Source organism: Poecilia reticulata, chromosome 9 (genome assembly GCF_904066995.2).
Source record: "Poecilia reticulata chromosome 9, P_reticulata-male-v2, whole genome shotgun sequence".
NCBI lineage: Eukaryota > Metazoa > Chordata > Actinopteri > Cyprinodontiformes > Poeciliidae > Poecilia > Poecilia reticulata.
This window is the reverse complement of record NC_088838.1, coordinates 26,454,241-26,474,179: the sequence shown is the minus strand read 5'-3', so window position 1 is coordinate 26,474,179 and position 19,939 is coordinate 26,454,241. Positions and strand designations below refer to the sequence as shown.

At 37.5% G+C, this 19,939-nt stretch overlaps 2 protein-coding genes across 2 annotated transcripts; both read right to left on the bottom strand.

The window, feature by feature from the left end:
• Positions 1–349: 349 nt before the first annotated feature.
• psat1 (phosphoserine aminotransferase 1) lies at positions 350–6,960 on the bottom strand. Its single transcript, XM_008418061.3, has 9 exons — positions 6,576–6,960; positions 4,438–4,498; positions 4,266–4,335; positions 3,726–3,931; positions 2,435–2,607; positions 2,138–2,307; positions 1,736–1,864; positions 838–975; positions 350–712 (listed from the first exon to the last, which is right to left on the bottom strand). The coding sequence occupies exons 1-9, from the start codon at positions 6,630–6,632 to the stop codon at positions 610–612; spliced, it is 1,107 nt and encodes a 368-aa protein (XP_008416283.1). The 5' UTR covers positions 6,633–6,960; the 3' UTR covers positions 350–609.
• A 5,571-nt stretch (positions 6,961–12,531) lies between these two features.
• On the bottom strand, positions 12,532–18,494 carry isca1 (iron-sulfur cluster assembly 1). Its single transcript, XM_008418062.3, has 4 exons — positions 18,337–18,494; positions 15,305–15,358; positions 14,665–14,770; positions 12,532–13,550 (listed from the first exon to the last, which is right to left on the bottom strand). The coding sequence occupies exons 1-4, from the start codon at positions 18,436–18,438 to the stop codon at positions 13,402–13,404; spliced, it is 411 nt and encodes a 136-aa protein (XP_008416284.1). The 5' UTR covers positions 18,439–18,494; the 3' UTR covers positions 12,532–13,401.
• Positions 18,495–19,939: the final 1,445 nt, after the last annotated feature.

Here is a 19,939-nt window from a genome sequence, read left to right as displayed (position 1 = left end):
CCAGTTGTTTTGTCATGAGCGTGTGAATGGGTGAATGAATGTAGTGTAAAACTCTTTGGAGTTCTCTGGGACTAAATAAAACACTGTACTGTACAAGTACAGGCCATTTAACATTTTTGTGTGTCTTGATAAGAAACCTTTTATGCTAGTAATATTTGAAGAGGCTGAGTTAGTCAGGTATGATCCAATGAGGATACCTAGGTTTTTGTGCATGCTGGAGTTTTCCCCCATATGCAAAATATGCAAAAACATTTTTATCAATGTTGCCTAATTTAACCTTCAGGATTTTGCAGCTATTATAATTAGAAAGTCAGCAAAGACAATTAATTTTGGTCTTAAAGCCATAAAATAAAGGGAATTTCCAAAGTAGATTTATTGAAAGGTGAGTACCTTGAACTACTTAAGCATGTAGATAACAAAAACAGTATTAATCAACAAAAATAAAGCAAACTGCTACATAAAACATACGTAAATAAGACTAATGTGGAATTAGTGGTCATAGTCCATTGGGAACAATTAATAACAGTTTTCAAAACATTTAATTTTCAACATTTACTCTGAAAATCTTCCGAAACAAAGTGACAACTTGTGCTTTTAAGTGCTGTTGGTTTACTGGTGGTCTTTGAGGAAACTTCTCATGTAGTCTGCAAGGGCTGCAGCGTCCTCCAGAGTTACAGCGTTGTACAAGGACGCACGCATTCCTCCCACTGACCTGCAGGGGGAGACAAACACTCCTGTTTATGCCTACAAAAACAAAGAACCTGAGTCTTTCAGTTAGAACAAGATGGTAAAAATGTAAACGTGGAACAATACGAGGTGTGTGGTTGCGCAACGGACCTGTGTCCTTTCAGTGAAATCATCCCACGCTTGGCTGCACCCTCCAGGAACTTCTTCTCCAAAGACTCATCTCCTTCTTTCTTCCCAACACGAAAAGGCACGTTCATGCGGCTCCGACACGCAGCGTCCACAGGACATCTGACCCAATGGATGACCACACAAATGGTGAGGCTTTGTTCTTTGCTACAGAACTATTAGTACTATCTGAGGGTCAACTATTTTGGTTACGTGAATAACTAAATTGAAAGTATGAGTTATTACTCTGAAGGCAATTTAGATCAATAGCCTAAAGTTAAAAAAAATTTAATTGGTCAACTTATTTAGATTTAGTATTTCCAAAGATGGTAAGAGGAATCTTTACCCTCTTTCAAATCTAGGGTTTTTGTCATATGGACATAAAATGCGCTGGTCTTTGGGCAGATTTGGGCCAAGTTTAAGTTGGAGAGATGACCTGACTTTTGACTCATTCACACTTTTCATCGTCTACTCAGTGAGTGCAAGGTGATCCAGTTCTGTATCTCCAACAAAGGCCCATACCATCACCACTGGTGAAGTGTTTCTGCTGATTTGTTATTTTTGGTTTTCTCCCAAAATGTCGCAGTACATTATGACCAAACATCTCCACTTTGGTCGCAACTATGCAAGAACCTGGGAGCGCGTGGCTGCTTTTCCCCTCTTCGATCACATGGAACCAAAAGAAAAGTACTTTGAAACCTGTCAGCAGAGTTACTGCAGAGTAATGGTTTGTGTCTGAGACCAGTGAAGTTAAACTTCTGTGCTAAATTTTACAACAGTTTAACAAGTTCACTCTGAAAGCATTAGTCTCGTCTCTTCCAGGTTTTTTTTTTTTTGCAACACTTTGTATTTTAAGTTACTTTCCTGAAGTTTTAGTACTCACACATAAAAACCATTTGACGAGTTGATGATGTCATAAATCATGGAGGACTTCTGCTTGTTGAGCGTTTCCATGGCAGCGCTACCTCCGTTATTCTTGATCCACTCCAGAACCAGACCCATGATGTAGATGCTGAAGCCAATGAACAGGATTTGAAATAAATAAATAAATAAAAATCTACTCTTATTCTTCTGTCTATTGACAAAATACTAAACACGTTAAAGCAAAAAGAGTAAATGTAAATCTCTCTCTCACTCCATCTTCACTTTTCTCAATAAATGTTTCTGTCTATGCAGCAAAAACATTTTGGCTAGTTCTCTTTTTCTTTAATTAAGCTTCAGCTAAACTTGCGAGCAAATCTATGTGAATGATACGTCCTCATGCCGTAAACAGAAAAGTAGGTACCTAAAACATGGGGGAGTGTTGTAGAGGGAGTTCATTTCAGCCTGCACCGTGTAGTCCAGCACAATGGGGCACTCCTTCAGGGCGTGGCCCAACAGGTCTTCTCGCACGATGACCACCGTGACGCCGGCGCAGCCCACGTTCTTCTGGGCGCCGGCAAAAATGAGCCCAAACTACACATTGCCAGTACGAGGAAGACGTGTTAGATCACAACCATTTGAAACACGAGAAATGTTCCCATCAATGTCTACAAGGCGGGTGGGGAAAGGGAGAAACAAGCGAAATTCATTTTGCTGTCACCTTTGATACGTCGACGGGCCGTGACAGGAAGTTGGAGGACATGTCGCTGACGAGGACCACGCCGTTGGTTTCAGGCGTGAAGTTGTACTCCACGCCGTGGACCGTCTCGTTGCAGCAGTAGTACACATACGATGCGGACGGGTTCAGGGTCCAGCTGCTGGGTTCGGGAATTTCTGGAAGAAGCACAAATGAAACAAAACGAAAGCTTTATTAGTAGTTATTCAAAGTAGAGGCTTAATTCTTTACATACTAGTAGCCTAAGTAGATGTGTCAAAGGTGGAATGTAATGTTTAATAAATAAAAATAAACTAAAGCAAAAATGGTCCAATGAAATTGATCAAATACAAAATTGTGCTTAGCTAATCTTTTTCCATCTTTGACTACTGTGTTGTACAAATATGTAACCATTCTTATTCCAGACTGCTGGCCTTTCTTTCAGTTTCTATATCAGCTTTATTAAAATGTTATATTTATACATAAACTGCTCACAAGTTATTTTTATACAATTTTCTAGGATATCCAGATGATTAACTTAATGAGTTGAGCATCAATGTTTTATTTGGAGAACTCTGACCGACTCCTGTTATATTGCTATATTTGTAAAATAAATTAATTTCACAATGCAAAAGAATAAACACATTTTAATTCATTAAAATCATTTTGTTTGTTCATCTTCATTACTTTTTTAAATCACGTCTTATTTAATGTTTCTCAGTTTTTTCCTTTCATGCATCTTGTTTAGTTGTGCCCTGATCAACTGAATCTGACTGTATCATGTTAGAAATTAGGTTAAATTACACTGTGTGTAACCAAATCTGACTAAATGACTGGATTGGACCAGAATGAATTAGAAGAACTCAATTTGGATTGAATTGGACTCTGTATAACTTTGTAAAGCGCCCCTTCGTAGCGTTTTTTAAATTAAATATTCATTTGAAATGAATATTTCTGCTGACATAATGATGATTCAAAAGTACTTTTGAGGTTTCCAAGTACTACTGTACAAAAAGTCCCTGTGAGAACTCAAAAGAGACACAACCATGTTGAACAAGCAGCTTCATTCCAGAGTCTTTCACTGGTAGTTGAGTCTATTGTTGATTACGCAATATGCTGGAAAAGCTGCCAGATTCTTCTGAGGCCCTTTCCTGATGCAGCCTGAATGGCAATGATCCACTTCTAAGATCTGGAGATATTCTTTTAAACTACTTTTTTTATTTTTTTAAATAAAATTTAAAAAATCAGCTTCTGTGCTCAGATGACGACATCATGAAACGTTGCCATGCACACGTACTCGTGTAACTGTCCAGTTTCGGGTGGATGATGTTGACTTTGCCGTATTTCTCTGCTTCTTTTGCAGCTTTAGCTGACCACGTGCCGGTCACCAGGTAGTCGGCGCACCTGTCCTCTTTTAGGCCAATCAGGTTGAGGGGAACGCCACTGAACTGTCCGGAGCCACCGCCCTGCAGAAACAGCACCTTGTAGTTGTTTGGGATATCTCTGTGGAGACAGAAGTCACTGTGTTACGACGCCCAAGCCGAGGTCAGGTTTACGCACAAACAAGCAGCAGCTCATGATATACCGAAATGTAAATTTTTTTTTTTTAATCACTATTTAGACGGTGTTACACTTATTTTTACATATATATTTGAGATTGAGTCCTAACAAAATTTATATGTCAACATTCCACAGTTTTTCAGACTAAAACATCCAGCGTTTGGACATTTTTCATGAAGAAAAAGAAAATCAGTAGAAACTTAATGGATATTTGAACAAAAGGCAAGCTTTACGAACTGAACAGATCAATGGATGGAATACTAAAACTTTCACTTACAACAATTCTCGAAGGAGACTCTCTGACTTGTTGATGATTTTGGTGAAATCTGCTGATCGATGGCTCATCTCTGATTTAAGGAGTAAAACGCAGGACGTTAGATATTATTTTCAATAATATTCACGCCGGATGCCAGACATATTCTGAGCCCAGATCAGTTTTTCCTACCCACCAAGAACACTGATCCCAAGGCCGTTGTAGTTAAGAAGCTCCTTCTGAGCTTGAAGCAGCACCTGCAACACATCACAGATGAAGCATCTCTTCATTACAAATGTTGAACAATGTTTTACAGATCTGAAAAATGTTTTGCAAGAATACCGTTTGAACAGCTGGACAAAAACGTTAATCTATACTCAGGTGGTTTTGGTATTTATCAGAAAACAATCAGGACAGGTTGATTTTAATGAACAATGTTTGCCATGGGGGTTAAAAATAACCTGTGGGAAATAATTTCCATTTGGCTAAAAAAAAAATATTCTTAGCTTCAAAAATCAACAGGAATATACCTAAAAGCAGATGTTAAAACTGATTTTATATATACAACATATAAATAAAACAAAATTAACTGAAAAAAATTAACTCTTGTTTCTTATTGTGCTTTTTGTTTGTTTGTTTGTTTGTTTGTGCGGGGGCAGGGGGGTGAGCTAAAGGAAATATAATGTATTGGTTATTTTTGTAGTTACTGGAGTGGAATTTGAAATTATAGTTTTGACACCATCTTAATGGTGCTATTATACTTTACAATCATTCAATATAATGAGCTTATTGCAAACTTTGCTTGCCGCTTTCCATTAATTGAACATTTAAAGATTTTAATGATGCATGAATAAAAAATGTTCACCTGCAAATTTATGAGTGAGGGAAGATCTGAACCTGATGAAGGTAAATGACAGGCCTGACACACATCTGCATATCTAATCATCAAGATTAACGCCCAGCATCCAGATTTCTTTATTTATCAATTCATCTGTCTTCATAGATTAGATCAGTGGTTCTTAACCTGGGTTCGATCGAACCTCAGGGGTTCGGCGGAGCCTCTGCCGCGGAGGTAAAGACACACTTGTGTAAAGTCGTGATGACGCGCCGCTTTGCCATCACTTGCTGCAGAGGATCACGTTACATTGCTTAACCAATCAGAGCAGCGGAGGAGCCTTGATTGAAGGAGCTCCACTCTCAGCATGGATTTGAACTTGTGTCTTTAATTACTTCAGCAAAGTTCACAGTTTTTACCAAATTCTGTAGCTTTCGGTGAACTTCTAAATCTGCTCCTTAGTCGCATCTTTTCGGGGTTGGTACTGCCTCTAGTGGCGTGGGGGTGGTAACACAACTAATATAATTACATTACTAAACCAGAATACCGAAAAGTCTTTATTATTAATTGTTCATTCTCTTAAGAATATAGAGCTAATTAAATAATCTAAACAAGACCTTAAGGTGGTCCCAGTTTCTCTCGATGGCCAGCCTGTTTAAACTGTGACAAATTTTAAATATCGTGGGTCATTCCTGGACAGTCAGCTCAACTTTGCTGAAAACACTGACTATATTTTGAAGAACTGTTCTCAGAGACTCTACCTTTTAAGTAGACTTAGTGATCCTGGGGTGACCCAACTAGACCCTAGTTGGGTCACCATTCAGTCTTGAATTTGGGGGAAAAAAATCATATTTTATTTATCACTACAGAAGGGTACCGTGAAAGCGCATATGAAACTGGTGGGTTCGGTACCTCAAAAAAGGTTAAGAACCACTGATCTAGATCAATATATATCTCTCTATGAATGTTTTTATATTTTAAACTGATCAGTTGTTGGGCAAGTCTGTGCTGTGATTTCTTCTTCTGAACAAGCTGTTTTTTTCTGCCATCTAGAGGTTGGATGTTGCAGCTGCCAGTGAAACACAATAGAAGAAGCAGGTTTCCACATGAATGAATGGAGGCTGATGCAACTCAGCAAGCAGTTTTCAGCCTGATGAGCTGCCACCATCTGTTAGCCACTAAAACCAACAGCCAGTTTTCACGCATAACTGCACAAAGCGACGGGGAAAATGACCCATTTCACATGGAAAAATTAAGTATCCTGAGTTAAAAGACACGCGATATTAAAGACGAGGTTAAACGCTGCAACATAATAAAATAAAAATAAAAAATAAAAACATTTGCAAGGATGCATCAGCAAAATAAAAACACGTTTCAACACAGACAGTCAAAAAGATCTTTACGAACAAGGCAGATATCTCTGCAAACTAGCTCGTCATGTTTTTCGGCAGATTGTCGAGACACATGCACGCAAAGAAAACGAGCAGCTGCAAACTTACAGACTGAGGTAGTTTGGCAGGTCCAGCTCCAAAGTTGATGGTTTGTTTCTCCTCCATGATGTAAAGAAGCTCCTTAGTGCAGATGCGGGATGTTGCTTCAGTTGGTCTTCGGTTGGTTGCTGTGAGTTAAGGAGCTTCGCTTGACTGTCACCGCTTGATGCTTGTGGAAAGTGAGGCGTTCAGGGGAATCTAGTAAAATCCCAAACTGCATCTGCTACCTTAAGCAGTGGTAAGAAATTTAAACCTGATGTGTTTGTAGCAGTGTTTTTACAAAGACACACCCGTGCTTTAAACTTATGATTATATATTTTCTTAATCTTGTACATGCTAGCACTGAATTTCACAGAAGTGTTTGCAAGTTAAGCGCAAGAACAGTAAAAACCAAAAACAGAACAAAAAAAAAAGGGGGCGGGGGAACATTACTACTTAAGGTAACCGCTAATGAAGTACAGTTGGTCAAATAAAACCCGAACAAATTCTGATTTATATACTTGACTGATTTTTGTTGAGTCACTCTGAACTTTCAACATTCCTGAGTAAAATGAAGATCAGATGACACCTTTAATTTGTGGCGGGTACGATAAGCTTCTGTTGTTAAATGAAACGAGTTCTTCTTGTTGTAATCTTTTACATAATCTTAACGATCAAGTTATTCAAGTTATGAGACAAAAATCCAGTCTTGTGCAAAACTCATCTGGAAAGTGGACCACCTTGAAATTAACAAGTTGTATCAAAATGGTGATCAATGGCATGCCCAAAGAGGAGTTATTACACAAAAGGTATGTAAGGATGACCCTTTTTTCATCTTTTGATGTCTGGGAAAACCCTTCACTACCTGTGTAATCAAACTAGTGCTGCTTCTAGATTTTTTTTTTCATTATTCATAATACATTCACCCCTGATAAAAAATGTTCATTTCGACCCATTCCTTGTATTCTGTCGTTCATTGTCCTGCTGCATGTCCTAAGTGATCTTCAGGTGAATTTTACAAACTGAGGTCCAGATTTTCTACTTCAGGATTTTCTGGTAGAGACATAATTCATAGTTCCTTCAGTTATGCCCATTTGTCCAGGTTCAGAAACTTCCATAATTTGAGTCAATCACACTTTCTCAATCTTATAATTGAGTTATAAGAATTCAAGATTTCCTGACTCTAGATATATGGCTTTTCATTGTCTCACAGATTAAATGATGCTGAACCTCGACATAAATTTCCTTCTAACATTTTGAAAAAGTACCTGACATAAATATTAAAATAGTTTCTAAATGAGGGTGTCCATGTCATATAATGTTCAAGGAATGAAATGCACGTTTTCTGCTTGCCAAGTGCTTTTTTCTTATTTTATACCTTATGTGAAATTGTCACAATGTCATCAGCGTAAGCCTGGAAAGGGAAGCATGGAAAATTCCCATACAATAACAATGACTTGTTATTGGAGAGGACCTTTGAACAGTGAAAAACAAGATATGGTAATCTTTCAGACATGTTAATTTGAATTGTACAAAAATGGAGGTTGTGTCACTTTGAATTGTTTACATTTACATAAACATGTTTACAATTTAGGAAACTTGAACGCAGACGACTTAAAGGTGTTTTCTAACTGAGACTCACTCTCAGATCTGCTGAGATGAAAAAAAGAAAACTATGTGCAAGATGTTTTGTTATTGATTTGACCTGGTTTCTAAAGGGAGATTACGTGAACACGGCTGAATCTGAAAAGTGTAAAAGACAAACCATCAGATTTCTGTAGCGTATTGCACACTGTATGACACTAGGTAGTGCTGTGTGACTGTAATAACAGTCAAAGTTGCTTTCTATGTGATTCGAATGTAAAACTACGTTTAAGAGAAGAAGACGATTGATGGATGATGTTTGATTTACGATTTCATAAGTCAAACAGTTTATGTAGTTCTTCTCTCAGTTGTATGATCACAGATAAGTTGAAAGGTCAAACATTTCTCCAAATAGAATATAAAATCCCATATTTGATTTTTGTTTCAAATTTGACAACAACTGCCATTGGTATAATTTAGTAGTTACTCGTTGTAGTGCTATAGATCTTGGTAGTCAGGCCTTTCAGAGTTTAGTATGCACCTTACTGTGGAAACTGAAATCTTTCTAATCCTTATTTTACCAAATATCACATATTTAAACCGCTGGACTTGACTGACAGAAAGTGTTAGAACGATTGAACCCATAACTTTTTATACTTGATACAGGAAATAGGCCTCTACATTCCAATGGCATTACACACACAAGTAAACACAGCAGTTTCAGCACGATAATTTTCATACAAGTACTTCCAGTCTATATCAAAACCTTAGAATCAGCAGAGTTCATGTGAGTTCATGCTTTACTCACCTGTCTGGAGTAACAATGTTTTATTCTCCCTCACACTTGTCTTCAGACAGAGACCTATGGTTGTTAAAGCATTCTATGTTCTATTTGGAGAAATCATGTTATATTAATTTGGTGCAACTATATAAATTATCTGTCTGACTTTTTTGAAATTGCAACTCAAACATCATCCTTCAAACCAGCTGGACCTGTCTCGATGCAAGAGAAGCATGACAAACATTAGTGATTTCTCCAGCTCGTGATTCTCACGAGAGGCTATAAAGCAATTAACTCTTTCTGAACAGTCACATGACAAAGACGCTGAGAGCATTTGAGTTGAAACCTGCAACCGAAAAGAACGTTCTCGTCTCCAGAGTTAACTTTGCAGTGCATAAGTAGGTATTTGCCTGCTTAAGGATGGCTTCTGTTATTACTTTGTTGTCAAATTTGTTGTTTCAAATAAACTAATTCCAATATCAGACAAAAACAACTTTAAGAAATATAAAAAAAGTTTTAAAAGATAAAATAAGCTATTTTAAAGTTGTTCATCCTCTCCCTATTACCAAAAGAGTAATTGCCAATGGTTGGTAGCAATAAGTTATGCTATGGCTACATGAGTAAATAAAAAAGTTCTTATAATGGTATCATAATTGTATTTGGCTTGAGTAATATTATTTTTGAAGTTACACAACACTTACCTTAGAACAAATTTTGGCCTCTCATCTTGTCTCTGATCACATAAATGAGAAGAATGACTGAAATTGAAATATGCATCAGACAGACACACCTACAAGCTGCATTGTTCCTCTGTATTATTTTCTACCTGCTGAGTTTTCCTTCCCTTTTAGAGGGAAAGTGAATTTGTGGAACAGTACATCTTGTCTTCTCACTAGAAGCAGTTTGAATTGTTCAAACATACAGCACTTTACCAACTGTAAATATTGGTGTCAAAAGTTTGACATTTTGAAAAACGAGATGTGAAATTTGTGGTTCTAGCGCCTTTGGCTTGTTATTTATTTTGGTCAATTATTTTATTTGATCCTTTAAAAATAACAGAATTTCCACAATTCACTCAACAAAAGACTGTCATGACATTTTATTCATGGACATTTAAATATGAGTGTTAAATTTTGCATGCAAGCACTCATTTAGAATTGGGTGATTTTAGTGTCAACAAAGTGTTTAGTTCCTGGTTGTGACGCTCCTCGTGTAACACAGAACAATGGCAGGAAAGGAGTGTTTAAAGGCTTTTCTGAAACTATTCACTAAAAACATAAACAGCTGGAGAAGTTGGAGTGAAATGACCCAGAATCTGATCTCTGTCAGGCATCGTTGTGTAAAAGGGCATTTCAGAGGAAGAATGACAGAGCTTATCTAACGCCTGTTAGGTTCAGGTTTCAACACAACAATACGTTAAAAAAATCAAATGTTTTACCGATTTGTATGGGGCTGATGGATGGAAGTAAGAAAATGTCAGATTAAACTGAATTAAGTGTCGCTCCTTCTTGATGGGAACATTTACTTCTTGCTCATGTTTTCTCTGTCAGCACTGCAACAATATGCAGTCATACCGCAAATATTTCCCAGGTTTGCAGCTCAGTTTGTCTTTTGTCTGTCATAACATTTGTTTAGATGGTAAGTGAAGCTGTGCACCTTGGATTCTTCGAAACACCAGAATTACTCAAAGAACCGCTGTCTCATCTCAGCAGTGGAGCCTGATGTCTTTGGCAAACAGCCCTCCAGCCCCCCCCCCCTCCCCCCAGCCCCGGGTGATGTTCAGCAAGGAATCTCCTTCAGCTGTTATGATATATAGATGTCCTTTTAAACTCACTTTGGCATCACTGCAGGGGAGTTGTTGTGCTTCTCCTTATGTTTTTTTTTTGTAAAATAAAAAAATATATATGCATAGAGACAAAATTACATAATTCTTTCAAAATTAATGTTCTGCTGTTGCATCATCCCTGTTGGTTAATTATATTATTTGAGTAAATTTTGTTAACTAATTTTACTAACGTGATCCGGATAAACATTCAGTGTTTTAATATTGAATGTGATTTATTTTTTGTTGTTGTTTGTGACAAAAAGAAGAGGCTTGGGGCAAAATGTGTGGCAAAATGTGTGTCCTTCATTCAAATACCCTAAACACTAAAGCTTTTTGATCTGCTTTTGTTGGCAGAGTAATAGTCAGTACAGTATGGATCTTCTGGGTTTACTGATGCTCAATAAGCTTTCAATAAGCACTGGGGGAGTTTAAGAGAGGCTAACTAATTCTCACTTCTGAAATCAACGTTTCACACTGATGATGTGTAGCTGTTTTTCTTGCTGCTTTTTAATCTGCTCAGGCGGTTTTTACATTTCTTATAGCACCGCAGAAAGGACAGGCCACGAGCTGCTCCTCCTGAGAAAATCCCTTGACAGTGAAGGGATTAGATATTGAATCTGGAAAGGTTGCCACCAGATAATTTGTCCTGTTAAACTTGCAGTTGGATAGCTGTATGATGTTCTCAGGCAGATTGGCTCTGGATCGAAGAGCAGTGCTTCTCCCCGTTTGGTTCAGGATGGACAAGGCGCTGCTGATGTTTCTGGTGTCAGATTGTGAGATGTCACAAAGTAGCGGTCTCCTCTCAGCCAAAGCAACCAACAGGTCTGACACCTGAGAAGAGAAGTATAAGACGGAAACCAAGTTTGACTATAAACTGGAAATCAGGTGTGTTTCAATCTGTAGGAAATGGGAAATCCTTTCATTTCTTTGAAAGAAGTTACATTTTGTATCTTGAAAATATATTTGATCAGTAGTTCTCAAGGATCTCTGAGGGTTTTTCAGAGGTTTTCTGTCAATTTTGACTAAAAAACAAAAGACCAGCACAAAACCAGCACACAAAAATGAGCATTTTTTTTTGTGCTAGTTGCCTTGTAAAGCTGAAAACACCCAAACAGGATCTATCAGGACCTATTAGAAGGAAACCTTATCTGTCAGTGCATCATATGAATTTGAAATCTGCAAGATGTGACCATTACTCAAAAAATAGCAAAAGTGACTTGAACATCTTTCATACAACTGCTTTTGTTGCTTTCAAACGGACCTGGGTGCAAAAAGTTAGCAGAAGTCACAAACTGCAGGTTTCAACGCTAAACATTACAGACAGGAGCTCAGGTTTTGTTTGGCCAAAAACATTCATTTGAGCAATCTCAAAATTGCATCTTATTTTTAAATAGCACTTTTTTACCTCAGTTACCTTAATCCCATAAAACTCTCCACTTTCAGGATCGTCATCCTTGTTTAGATCATCCATGATACCTCAACAATCTCAAAACAAAAAAAAAAAAAACAAAAAAAAAAAAATCAGGCTGTCCTTCAGCAACTAAGACAGCTTCTTGCTGAGGAAAGCTAGATTTTATTAATTCAGTAAGTTGAAATTTAAATGATCATAGCAACATGTGCTTTTTTTGTTTTCCTTTCCCATGGACACTACACCTGAGGATTTCTTCCCAAACCTGTTAGTCTAGTAAAAACAGAATTGGAGGTATACAATTAAATTGAACTGAATGAAATTGATCTAACATTACAACCTATTAAAAGTCATAAAAGCAAACTGTAGATGAAACAGAACAGAGCCCTTCATTTAGCTTTTTTATTATTCATATGTACACAGACATATTGCACAGGTTAATGATTTTAAGAGCACACAGTCAACACAAACAATCCTGGCTCTGATCGGGCTAAAACAAAATACCAGAAACCTTGTGTATTCTTACATGAGGATACATGTTTTGTGCGTTTGTTTGTTTTGTGCGTATTTGTTGAATTGACATATTTTTCTTCTATTTACACACAGATAAATACATTGTAGCAATGTTACAAGCTGAAAAAAAAACAGCCTCAAGACACTCAAGCTCCTCCAGTTTTCCCATAGATTAGGCTGGAGAACAGGACACTGCAGTGCTTTTGTCAAAGAGCTGATGTTGCTTTGCCTTAACATCTGGACTTCAGTGGAAATGGGATTTTTATTACCATCCTAAACCCTAACAGTTTTAAGGACCAAAACCTCTCCAGCTCTCCGATTTCATGAACACACCTTCTTGCTCTATTTTCTCCTGCATTTACCATTAGGTCTGACTGAAAATATAAAAAAAAAAGAAAAAAAAAAAAGAAAAGGTTGTAGACTAAAAGAAAACATCTAGCTTCTGGGGTCCCGATGTTTTCTCAAACAGAGAATTGAGAACAGTTACACACAAGAGGAACTTTAAACTAAATTCATTTCTGGCTTTGACTACAGATTGTTTTGAAGCCTTATGTAGGGAAAATTAAAATGCATAGTTGGATTGATCTGGTGTGTGAATGGTTTGCAGGAAGAGCAGCGGCAGGAACTGAGCGGTGTCCACATCGCGTTGATTTCCTCACACCCAACTTCCTCGTGGGCAGTCTCTCGGTCTTGAGAGAAAAAAGCCGGGGTTCTGAGCCGGGGAGGGGCGGCGGCTCAGCGACGCTCAGATGTTGAAGCTTTCCCCGCAGCCACACGTGCCCTTGATGTTCGGGTTGTTGAAGATAAACTCACTGGACAGCTTTGACTCTACAAAGTCCATCTCAGTTCCTAAAAGGGTGAGCTGAGCCTTCTTCTCAATAAACACTCTCACACCTGAAGGAAAACACAAAGAAACACTTTTTATTCAAACCAAATTAATCTGGAGCTGTAAACTTTGTTAGCCGTTTTCTTCAAAAAACTAAAAATATACACATTTTTTAAACGTTTTTTTTTTAACATGTAGAGAAACGGTAAGTAAGTGTTTTCTAACATATTTTGATCAACCCTAAGGGAGGAGCACCCATGCTGACTTTTTTGGTTTATTTTCATTCAATTATTGCAGTAAATGAGAGTGTGCACTGGAAAGAAAGAATCGCGTTTCAGCAGATTACGTTCTGGATTTTCACTGTCCAAAACCTAAACACAGTGATGGAAAAATGTTGTAGCTTCTTTGTTGTTTTCTTTAAAAAAAATTACAATGCAGTGATAAGATCTCTTCTCCCTTTAAAAGGTGAAAGATCTAAACCTTTTGAACTGCTTCTCAGTTTCTAGTGGGAATATTTCCGTAGAAGAATCTGGGGACAAAGCCTTATTGACCTTATAATGTTTTAAAAGAAATGGACAAAATTTAATCAAAGTTTCTTTGAAACATTTCATTAAGCACATATTAGTTTAATTTCATTATTTTATATTTTGTGTATTTGCTTTCTTATAACTGTCAATAAATTCAGTAATAAGAAAATTTGAAGCAACATTTTCCATATCAGGCTGCACAATATATCACTATTGCAATATCAGTATGCACCATGTGGACATTACAATTTAATATATGTTGACTGTTATGTTCCAGACATGATAAATCTCATGTTGAAACTGTTACATGAAGCCTCACTGCAGCTGTTACAGCTGACAGTCGGTTATGTTGCTAAAGGTCACAGTTTCAAGTTTCATAATGACGGATCAGGACCAGAAATGAGGAAAACAGACCAAACAGCCAATAATGTAATACTATGCTGTCAAAATTTTGTATGTTTGTGCATTGTCCATAAACAAAGAAATGTTTGGGGCGTTGCTGTTGCAGCAGGACAGAAAACAGATTATACAGACTTCTTGTTTCCAGGGCATCTTAAAATCTTTATTTTCAACATTAAAAATTCAACCTCATGTTTTCTGAGTTTCTCTCTGTAGGCTGAACTCTGATTGGTTTACAATGAATAAAAACGCTCACCATCCTGGAGCACTTCCTCATCCGATTTCTCTTTCTCTGTTGTGTATTCCAGAGTGTAAGTCAGGCCATTACAGCCACGAGTTCTCACTCCCACCTTCAAACCAATCTGTTGATGATGCACCAAACACACATCAACACACACCAACATACAGGAACTAATAATCAAACAGGTGCAGGTGTGTTTTCCAACAGACACTTTAGTAAAACAGTCAACTCAAAACATCTTGGTTTTAAGTTTAATTATGATACTTAATGAAAAAGTGGACATTTCAGAATCTCAGTTTACACACAGTAAGGCTAAGAATTGATGCTCTTCTTGTCTCAATGCTTCTGTAAACACAACAACACGCTGAACTACAATCCAATAATCAATCTGTAGAGCTACTCCTTCACAAGACACGACTCAGGATTTTTGTTAAAGGAAATCAACATTTCAAAAGAACTGCATTTTCAAAAAACAGAAATAACTTCAAGACAATTTTCTGTCAACTAGAGAAACCTGTTTTTAGCAGCATAAAAATAAGATACTCATCAAAACCAGTTTATCAGACACAACCCGACAGAGCACAGAAAAGATAAACCGTCTGAAAAAAAAAAAAGAAAAGAAGAAACGTTACAGTGAATCATTTTGTATACTCACATATTCTGGTTTGTCCTGAAGCAACAATCTGATTTTGCTCACAGCTGCAGGAGTCTGAAGAAAAGAAAAGAAAAAAATAGAACATAAAGAATGAATCACAGAGCTAAAGAACATGTTGGAACTCTACAGAACATCCTTAGAAAAAAAAAAAAGCAATGGATACACAAAAAAACATATGCAACATCAGTTTTTTCTTGTTATGTGACACCTTTCATTTGACTGAGATAACACAAACATACTAGAGCTCGTCTGAAATTCCAGCCTGCACCTGTAGCGGAACAAAACAACCTGAGCCGTCACATGAAGGGATTTGGGACTCAGAGTTGAAACACTTGGGCCAGAAGGTGCTAATCCCTTAAAGCACTTAAAGTGTGACCATCAGTACGTAGTGCTGTTTTTAAATACACAGACTACAGCTGTGCTGTGTACTGATTTACAGTCATGATCGCAACATCATGAAGTGCAAGAACGCAAAGGATTGCTTGGCCTTAGTAACTGGTTAGCTATGCATTTCAGGTTTTCTGTGTTTATTGCCTGCAAATGAATAGTGCATTTAGCTCATTGTATTAACTCTTATTGCCCACACCTAAAACAAAATGATAGTGGCTGGGATCTTATATTTTGAAGCTGTAATAGAGACCAAACTGTGCCACAACCTGCAGTTGATTCATAGCACTTTACAGTTTAAAAGAAATTCGGTCGTCTGCTTTGTCAGAACAAGCCAAGACCATTATGTGCAACTGTTAGCCTCAATAGATCTTCATCAAATATGCAACATATAATTATAAAGATCCCAGTTATTCCTTGTGGGCTAAAGTAACTTCTATTTTCTGTTGAAGATCTGCTGTTGTTGGCTGTGTCTCCTGTCATGACGCAGCATTTACTTAAGGCTTTATCTCTGGAGGACAAACACATTATCTTGCTGCAGCACTCAGAGCCCTTCAGCCGATTGGCTCCATCAGCAACGTCTTCACCCGCCCATTTCAAACGAACCGTGTTCGCAACGACCGCTTGCTTTTTCGCTCCATTTCATGTGCAACACCACACTGGGTCTGTTTGGCCACGCAACCACACAATTCACATCAATACAACACTTTAGATAAGACACTCTGATTTTTTTAAATCCTTTTGTGTTAGGACAATTATTTTAAGGGAAGTAATAACAGAAGCCACAAAATGTATTAAGAACATCACAGTTAAGAAATGAACATGTTTTATTTTTTTCTGTAATGCATGAACAAGTTATGCTTTAAAGATGGCGGCCTGTTCTTTAACAAATACTTATAGTAACACAAAGTCCAATGCTTAAAAAAAGTTGGGTTGCAGCAATATGACTAATAATAGCACAAAAGATCAGCTACTTTCATTCGGAACAGCTACTGCAATGACTGTTCATGGAAAACTTTACTTTCTTCAAGTGGAATAGAGCGAAATGAGCCAACATTCCACTCTATTATAAAGTTGGTCACTTTACTCTTCTCAAGGTTTTGTTTGGAAGTGTGGATAGAGTACAGTCGGCTAATTGGTGTGTTTGGTGTAGCATTTGCAGCAATGTGGGACACTGCACCGTGTCAGTTGTGCTGAATAGAGCTGAGCCAAAAGATGAAGCTTTTTAATTTACCAGATGACCTCCATTCCTAACCTTCTGTCCCATGCAGCCACTAATGACCAAAAGAATGAGTCCAAGCTGCTGGAATGAGCTGCTCCACAGGATGGACTCGCCTTCAGGGATTAGGGGTTCAAAGGAAAAATGGCAGCTCATCCACATCAGAAAGAGTCAGTAGTGGCGGTTTGGGGATTCGATAGTAAATATGTTACTGTGGATCATATTTTTGCTCCATTTGCTGGATTCATAAAAAATCAGAACCGTTTTTAATTTCAGATTACAAGTTGAAGTTTCAGTGATTTCCATTTTTGAAATTAGCTTAATAGTCTGTGAAAAGGTGAGAGGAATACATGATCTTGATATCATTTAAGATGTTGATTAATGTTCTTTCAAAACCAATTAGAAAAACTACTATACAATTTTAACCAAATATATTGGACAGAATGCCGTTTTTCCATCAGGTCCAAATAAAAGAATGCCTTGGGGTAGAGACAGGATTCGTTAGATTATACAGCAGGGTCAGGAAGGGAAATGCCTCAGACTTTTCCCTGATGAGCTTCAGGGTGTAGCTGGGAAGAAGAACGTCAAAGTTTGACCTGGTCTCAGATAAGGAGTGGAAGATGGACATCTGCAGTTTTGTTCCTACTTGCCAGAAATATGTAACCCAGTTGCCTTGCAGATCCTTTGAAATCTGTGGTCCATACTTTTTAAAACTTGAAAAACATTAGGCCATTCCCTTGAGAGAGGTTTTGTTTACTGTGGCATGTGCATGCTTTCAATTCCTTTTGCTAGCTTGTTAGACATCCTGTCTCTGCAAGACTAAGCAAAACATAAACGAACAAAAACTGATGAAACTTAGTAGAGTCTCAAAGGTAAAAGCAAAAGCAGACTTCCATACAATAGCTCCTGTTTTTCTTTAAAATAACCAGATTTGGCCATTGATATCAGCAGGTGGACTAAACGTCCATTAGGGTTTTAGCCAAACGTAATATAACATTTTTAAGCACTTAAATGCATAGCTTTACTCTGTATGTCGCAATTATTTGTAAATTAATGTAAATTGAGGACCCTTGGCTTAATCTAACATAAGGTTTGGTGTAAGATACGTATCATCAGTCGGCTACTAAGTTGATTTTATTGTCAAGTTAAGTTTCACTTTAAAAACATAGAACATGAACGCGCATAAATGTATCAGCTATGATAAAGCGGTTCATCAATAACTTAAATAGTGACAATTCGGTAACAGAGCCAACAGTAGGACAGCGATTCACCGATAGCTAGCTACTGCTAACTTAGCCAACTTACACAACTGACACCGCATTAACGGCCGCTAGGGTAGAACGCTACACTTTTCGAGAACCGCGCTTACCAAACGGACACAAGACGCGTTTCCCTTTTAATTTTACAAACTAAATGTTTGACTCACCAGTGTTAACGCGGCTCTTGTGGGTAAAATTTTTCTTTTATTGACCGCTCGGACGGTCGCTCGCACCAAGGAGGCAGACATGTTGATACTGTTAGAATTCATAACATTGGTTTGCGCAAGCGTGTAAACACGTTAGAGAACGCCCCTAACGAAGGAGAGGCAAGACATACCGACAAAGTGATTGGCTAAGATTTTGACAGGCGGCCGAATAGCCAATGAGAAAAGGGGGTGAGGTCCAGTAAGGTAGGCGTAATTTTCAGTTATGTAACCTCTTTCTAATACATCCCATATGTTCTGTAACATCCTGCTTTTCTTTATTTTACTTGATTTTATGCTGCAATACTGTGTTTAGAACAAGTTTTATTTAATTTATCGCGCTTATAGAGAATAAGGTTATTATTTCAACAGCACACCACGGTGAATGCCATTTTTTCCAAGCTTTTGTTTTTGGATTTCGTGCCGAAAACATATAGATGGGAACGCTGTGTACCCGTCACCATCTAATTATGTCCCAGCACCGCCCATGTCCTAACAACAAGGGGAACCTAAAGAAAGTGCGACGATTTTTTTTTTACATCTCCAGTTTTAAAACGTTTTATCTTAGTTAATATTATAAATTCTACAATAAAATGTTTAAATTAACTGTAATATTTGATTTATGAAAGTTGCAGATGGTTTGTTAGTTTATGATGTTTTATCTTTGCAGTGTCCTTGAGTGCTTTGAAAGGCGCTTAAAATAAAATGTATTATTAATAGCAACAAGTACTTGTCCTAGAGGCTGGGATCACTTGGAGATTCTGACTAACGAACCAAAGTCACTGAAAAAAGTAGCAGATTTGCTGTTAATTGGACTACCTACCATTTGGAAAAGCCTACAAATAAATCTACTAATGGGGTCACATTTACCTAATCTTAACTCATGAGGACCAGAATATTTCCATTGCCTTTGCACATTAAAGCTAAAAGCTGAATCTGTAAGTATAACGTACCTTTTATTATACCTGCATAAAATCCTTTACTATACATAACTTACATAATTTGTTAGGCTAACCCGACAAATAGCATTTATAGAACTGGACTGCACCGTAATGCACTCAGCAGCAGGTAGAAGGTTCAAGTCCAAAACCCCTTTCTGCAGTTTCCATGTTGCATATTGACCACTTGCCCAATGATTACTGGAGATGAGCACCAGCCACCAAGCAAGGATAAGAAGGTATAGCTGATGATTTGAACTGTTAGCCAAGTTCCTAGAATACAACTCGAAAGTAATTCATTTTTGCCTTGAAATTAAATGTTGAATTGGAGCTAGGAGCACAGGCATATTGGGGGAAACAAATGATGTGCACAGTGAATGACGTGTGAATAGCAACCGTGAAACAATAACTTTAGTATTTCATTATGTTAGAGGTGATGGTGCACAATAAAAAAAAATTTCTAGATTCTTTTGAACATTAATTGTTCCAAAGAGTGTACTTTCTACCCTGCTAATGTGCCAAAATGAATTACCACACATTTTTTGAGCAGTAGGTTTTAGTCTCAATTTAAGATTTATTAGGGCAAATCTGAGCACTGTTTGCGAGTTTTAGATAGCGGATAAATTTAT

What these genes read in the sequence shown, in the direction of transcription:
- psat1 (XM_008418061.3), bottom strand. Translation starts at nt 6,632, where the DNA reads ATGGAGGAGAAACAAACCATCAACTTTGGAGCTGGACCTGCCAAACTA. An exon ending in CCTTGGGATCAGTGTTCTTG is followed by an intron (nt 4,336 to 4,437) that starts GTGGGTAGGAAA and finishes TCCTTAAATCAG; the next exon opens with AGATGAGCCATCGATCAGCA. An exon ending in TCGTCAAATGGTTTTTATGT is followed by an intron (nt 976 to 1,735) that starts GTGAGTACTAAA and finishes CCATTGGGTCAG; the next exon opens with ATGTCCTGTGGACGCTGCGT.
- isca1 (XM_008418062.3), bottom strand. Translation starts at nt 18,438, where the DNA reads ATGAATTCTAACAGTATCAACATGTCTGCCTCCTTGGTGCGAGCGACC. An exon ending in CAAGAGCCGCGTTAACACTG is followed by an intron (nt 15,359 to 18,336) that starts GTGAGTCAAACA and finishes TCTTTTCTTCAG; the next exon opens with ACTCCTGCAGCTGTGAGCAA. An exon ending in TTCAGGACAAACCAGAATAT is followed by an intron (nt 14,771 to 15,304) that starts GTGAGTATACAA and finishes CATCATCAACAG; the next exon opens with ATTGGTTTGAAGGTGGGAGT.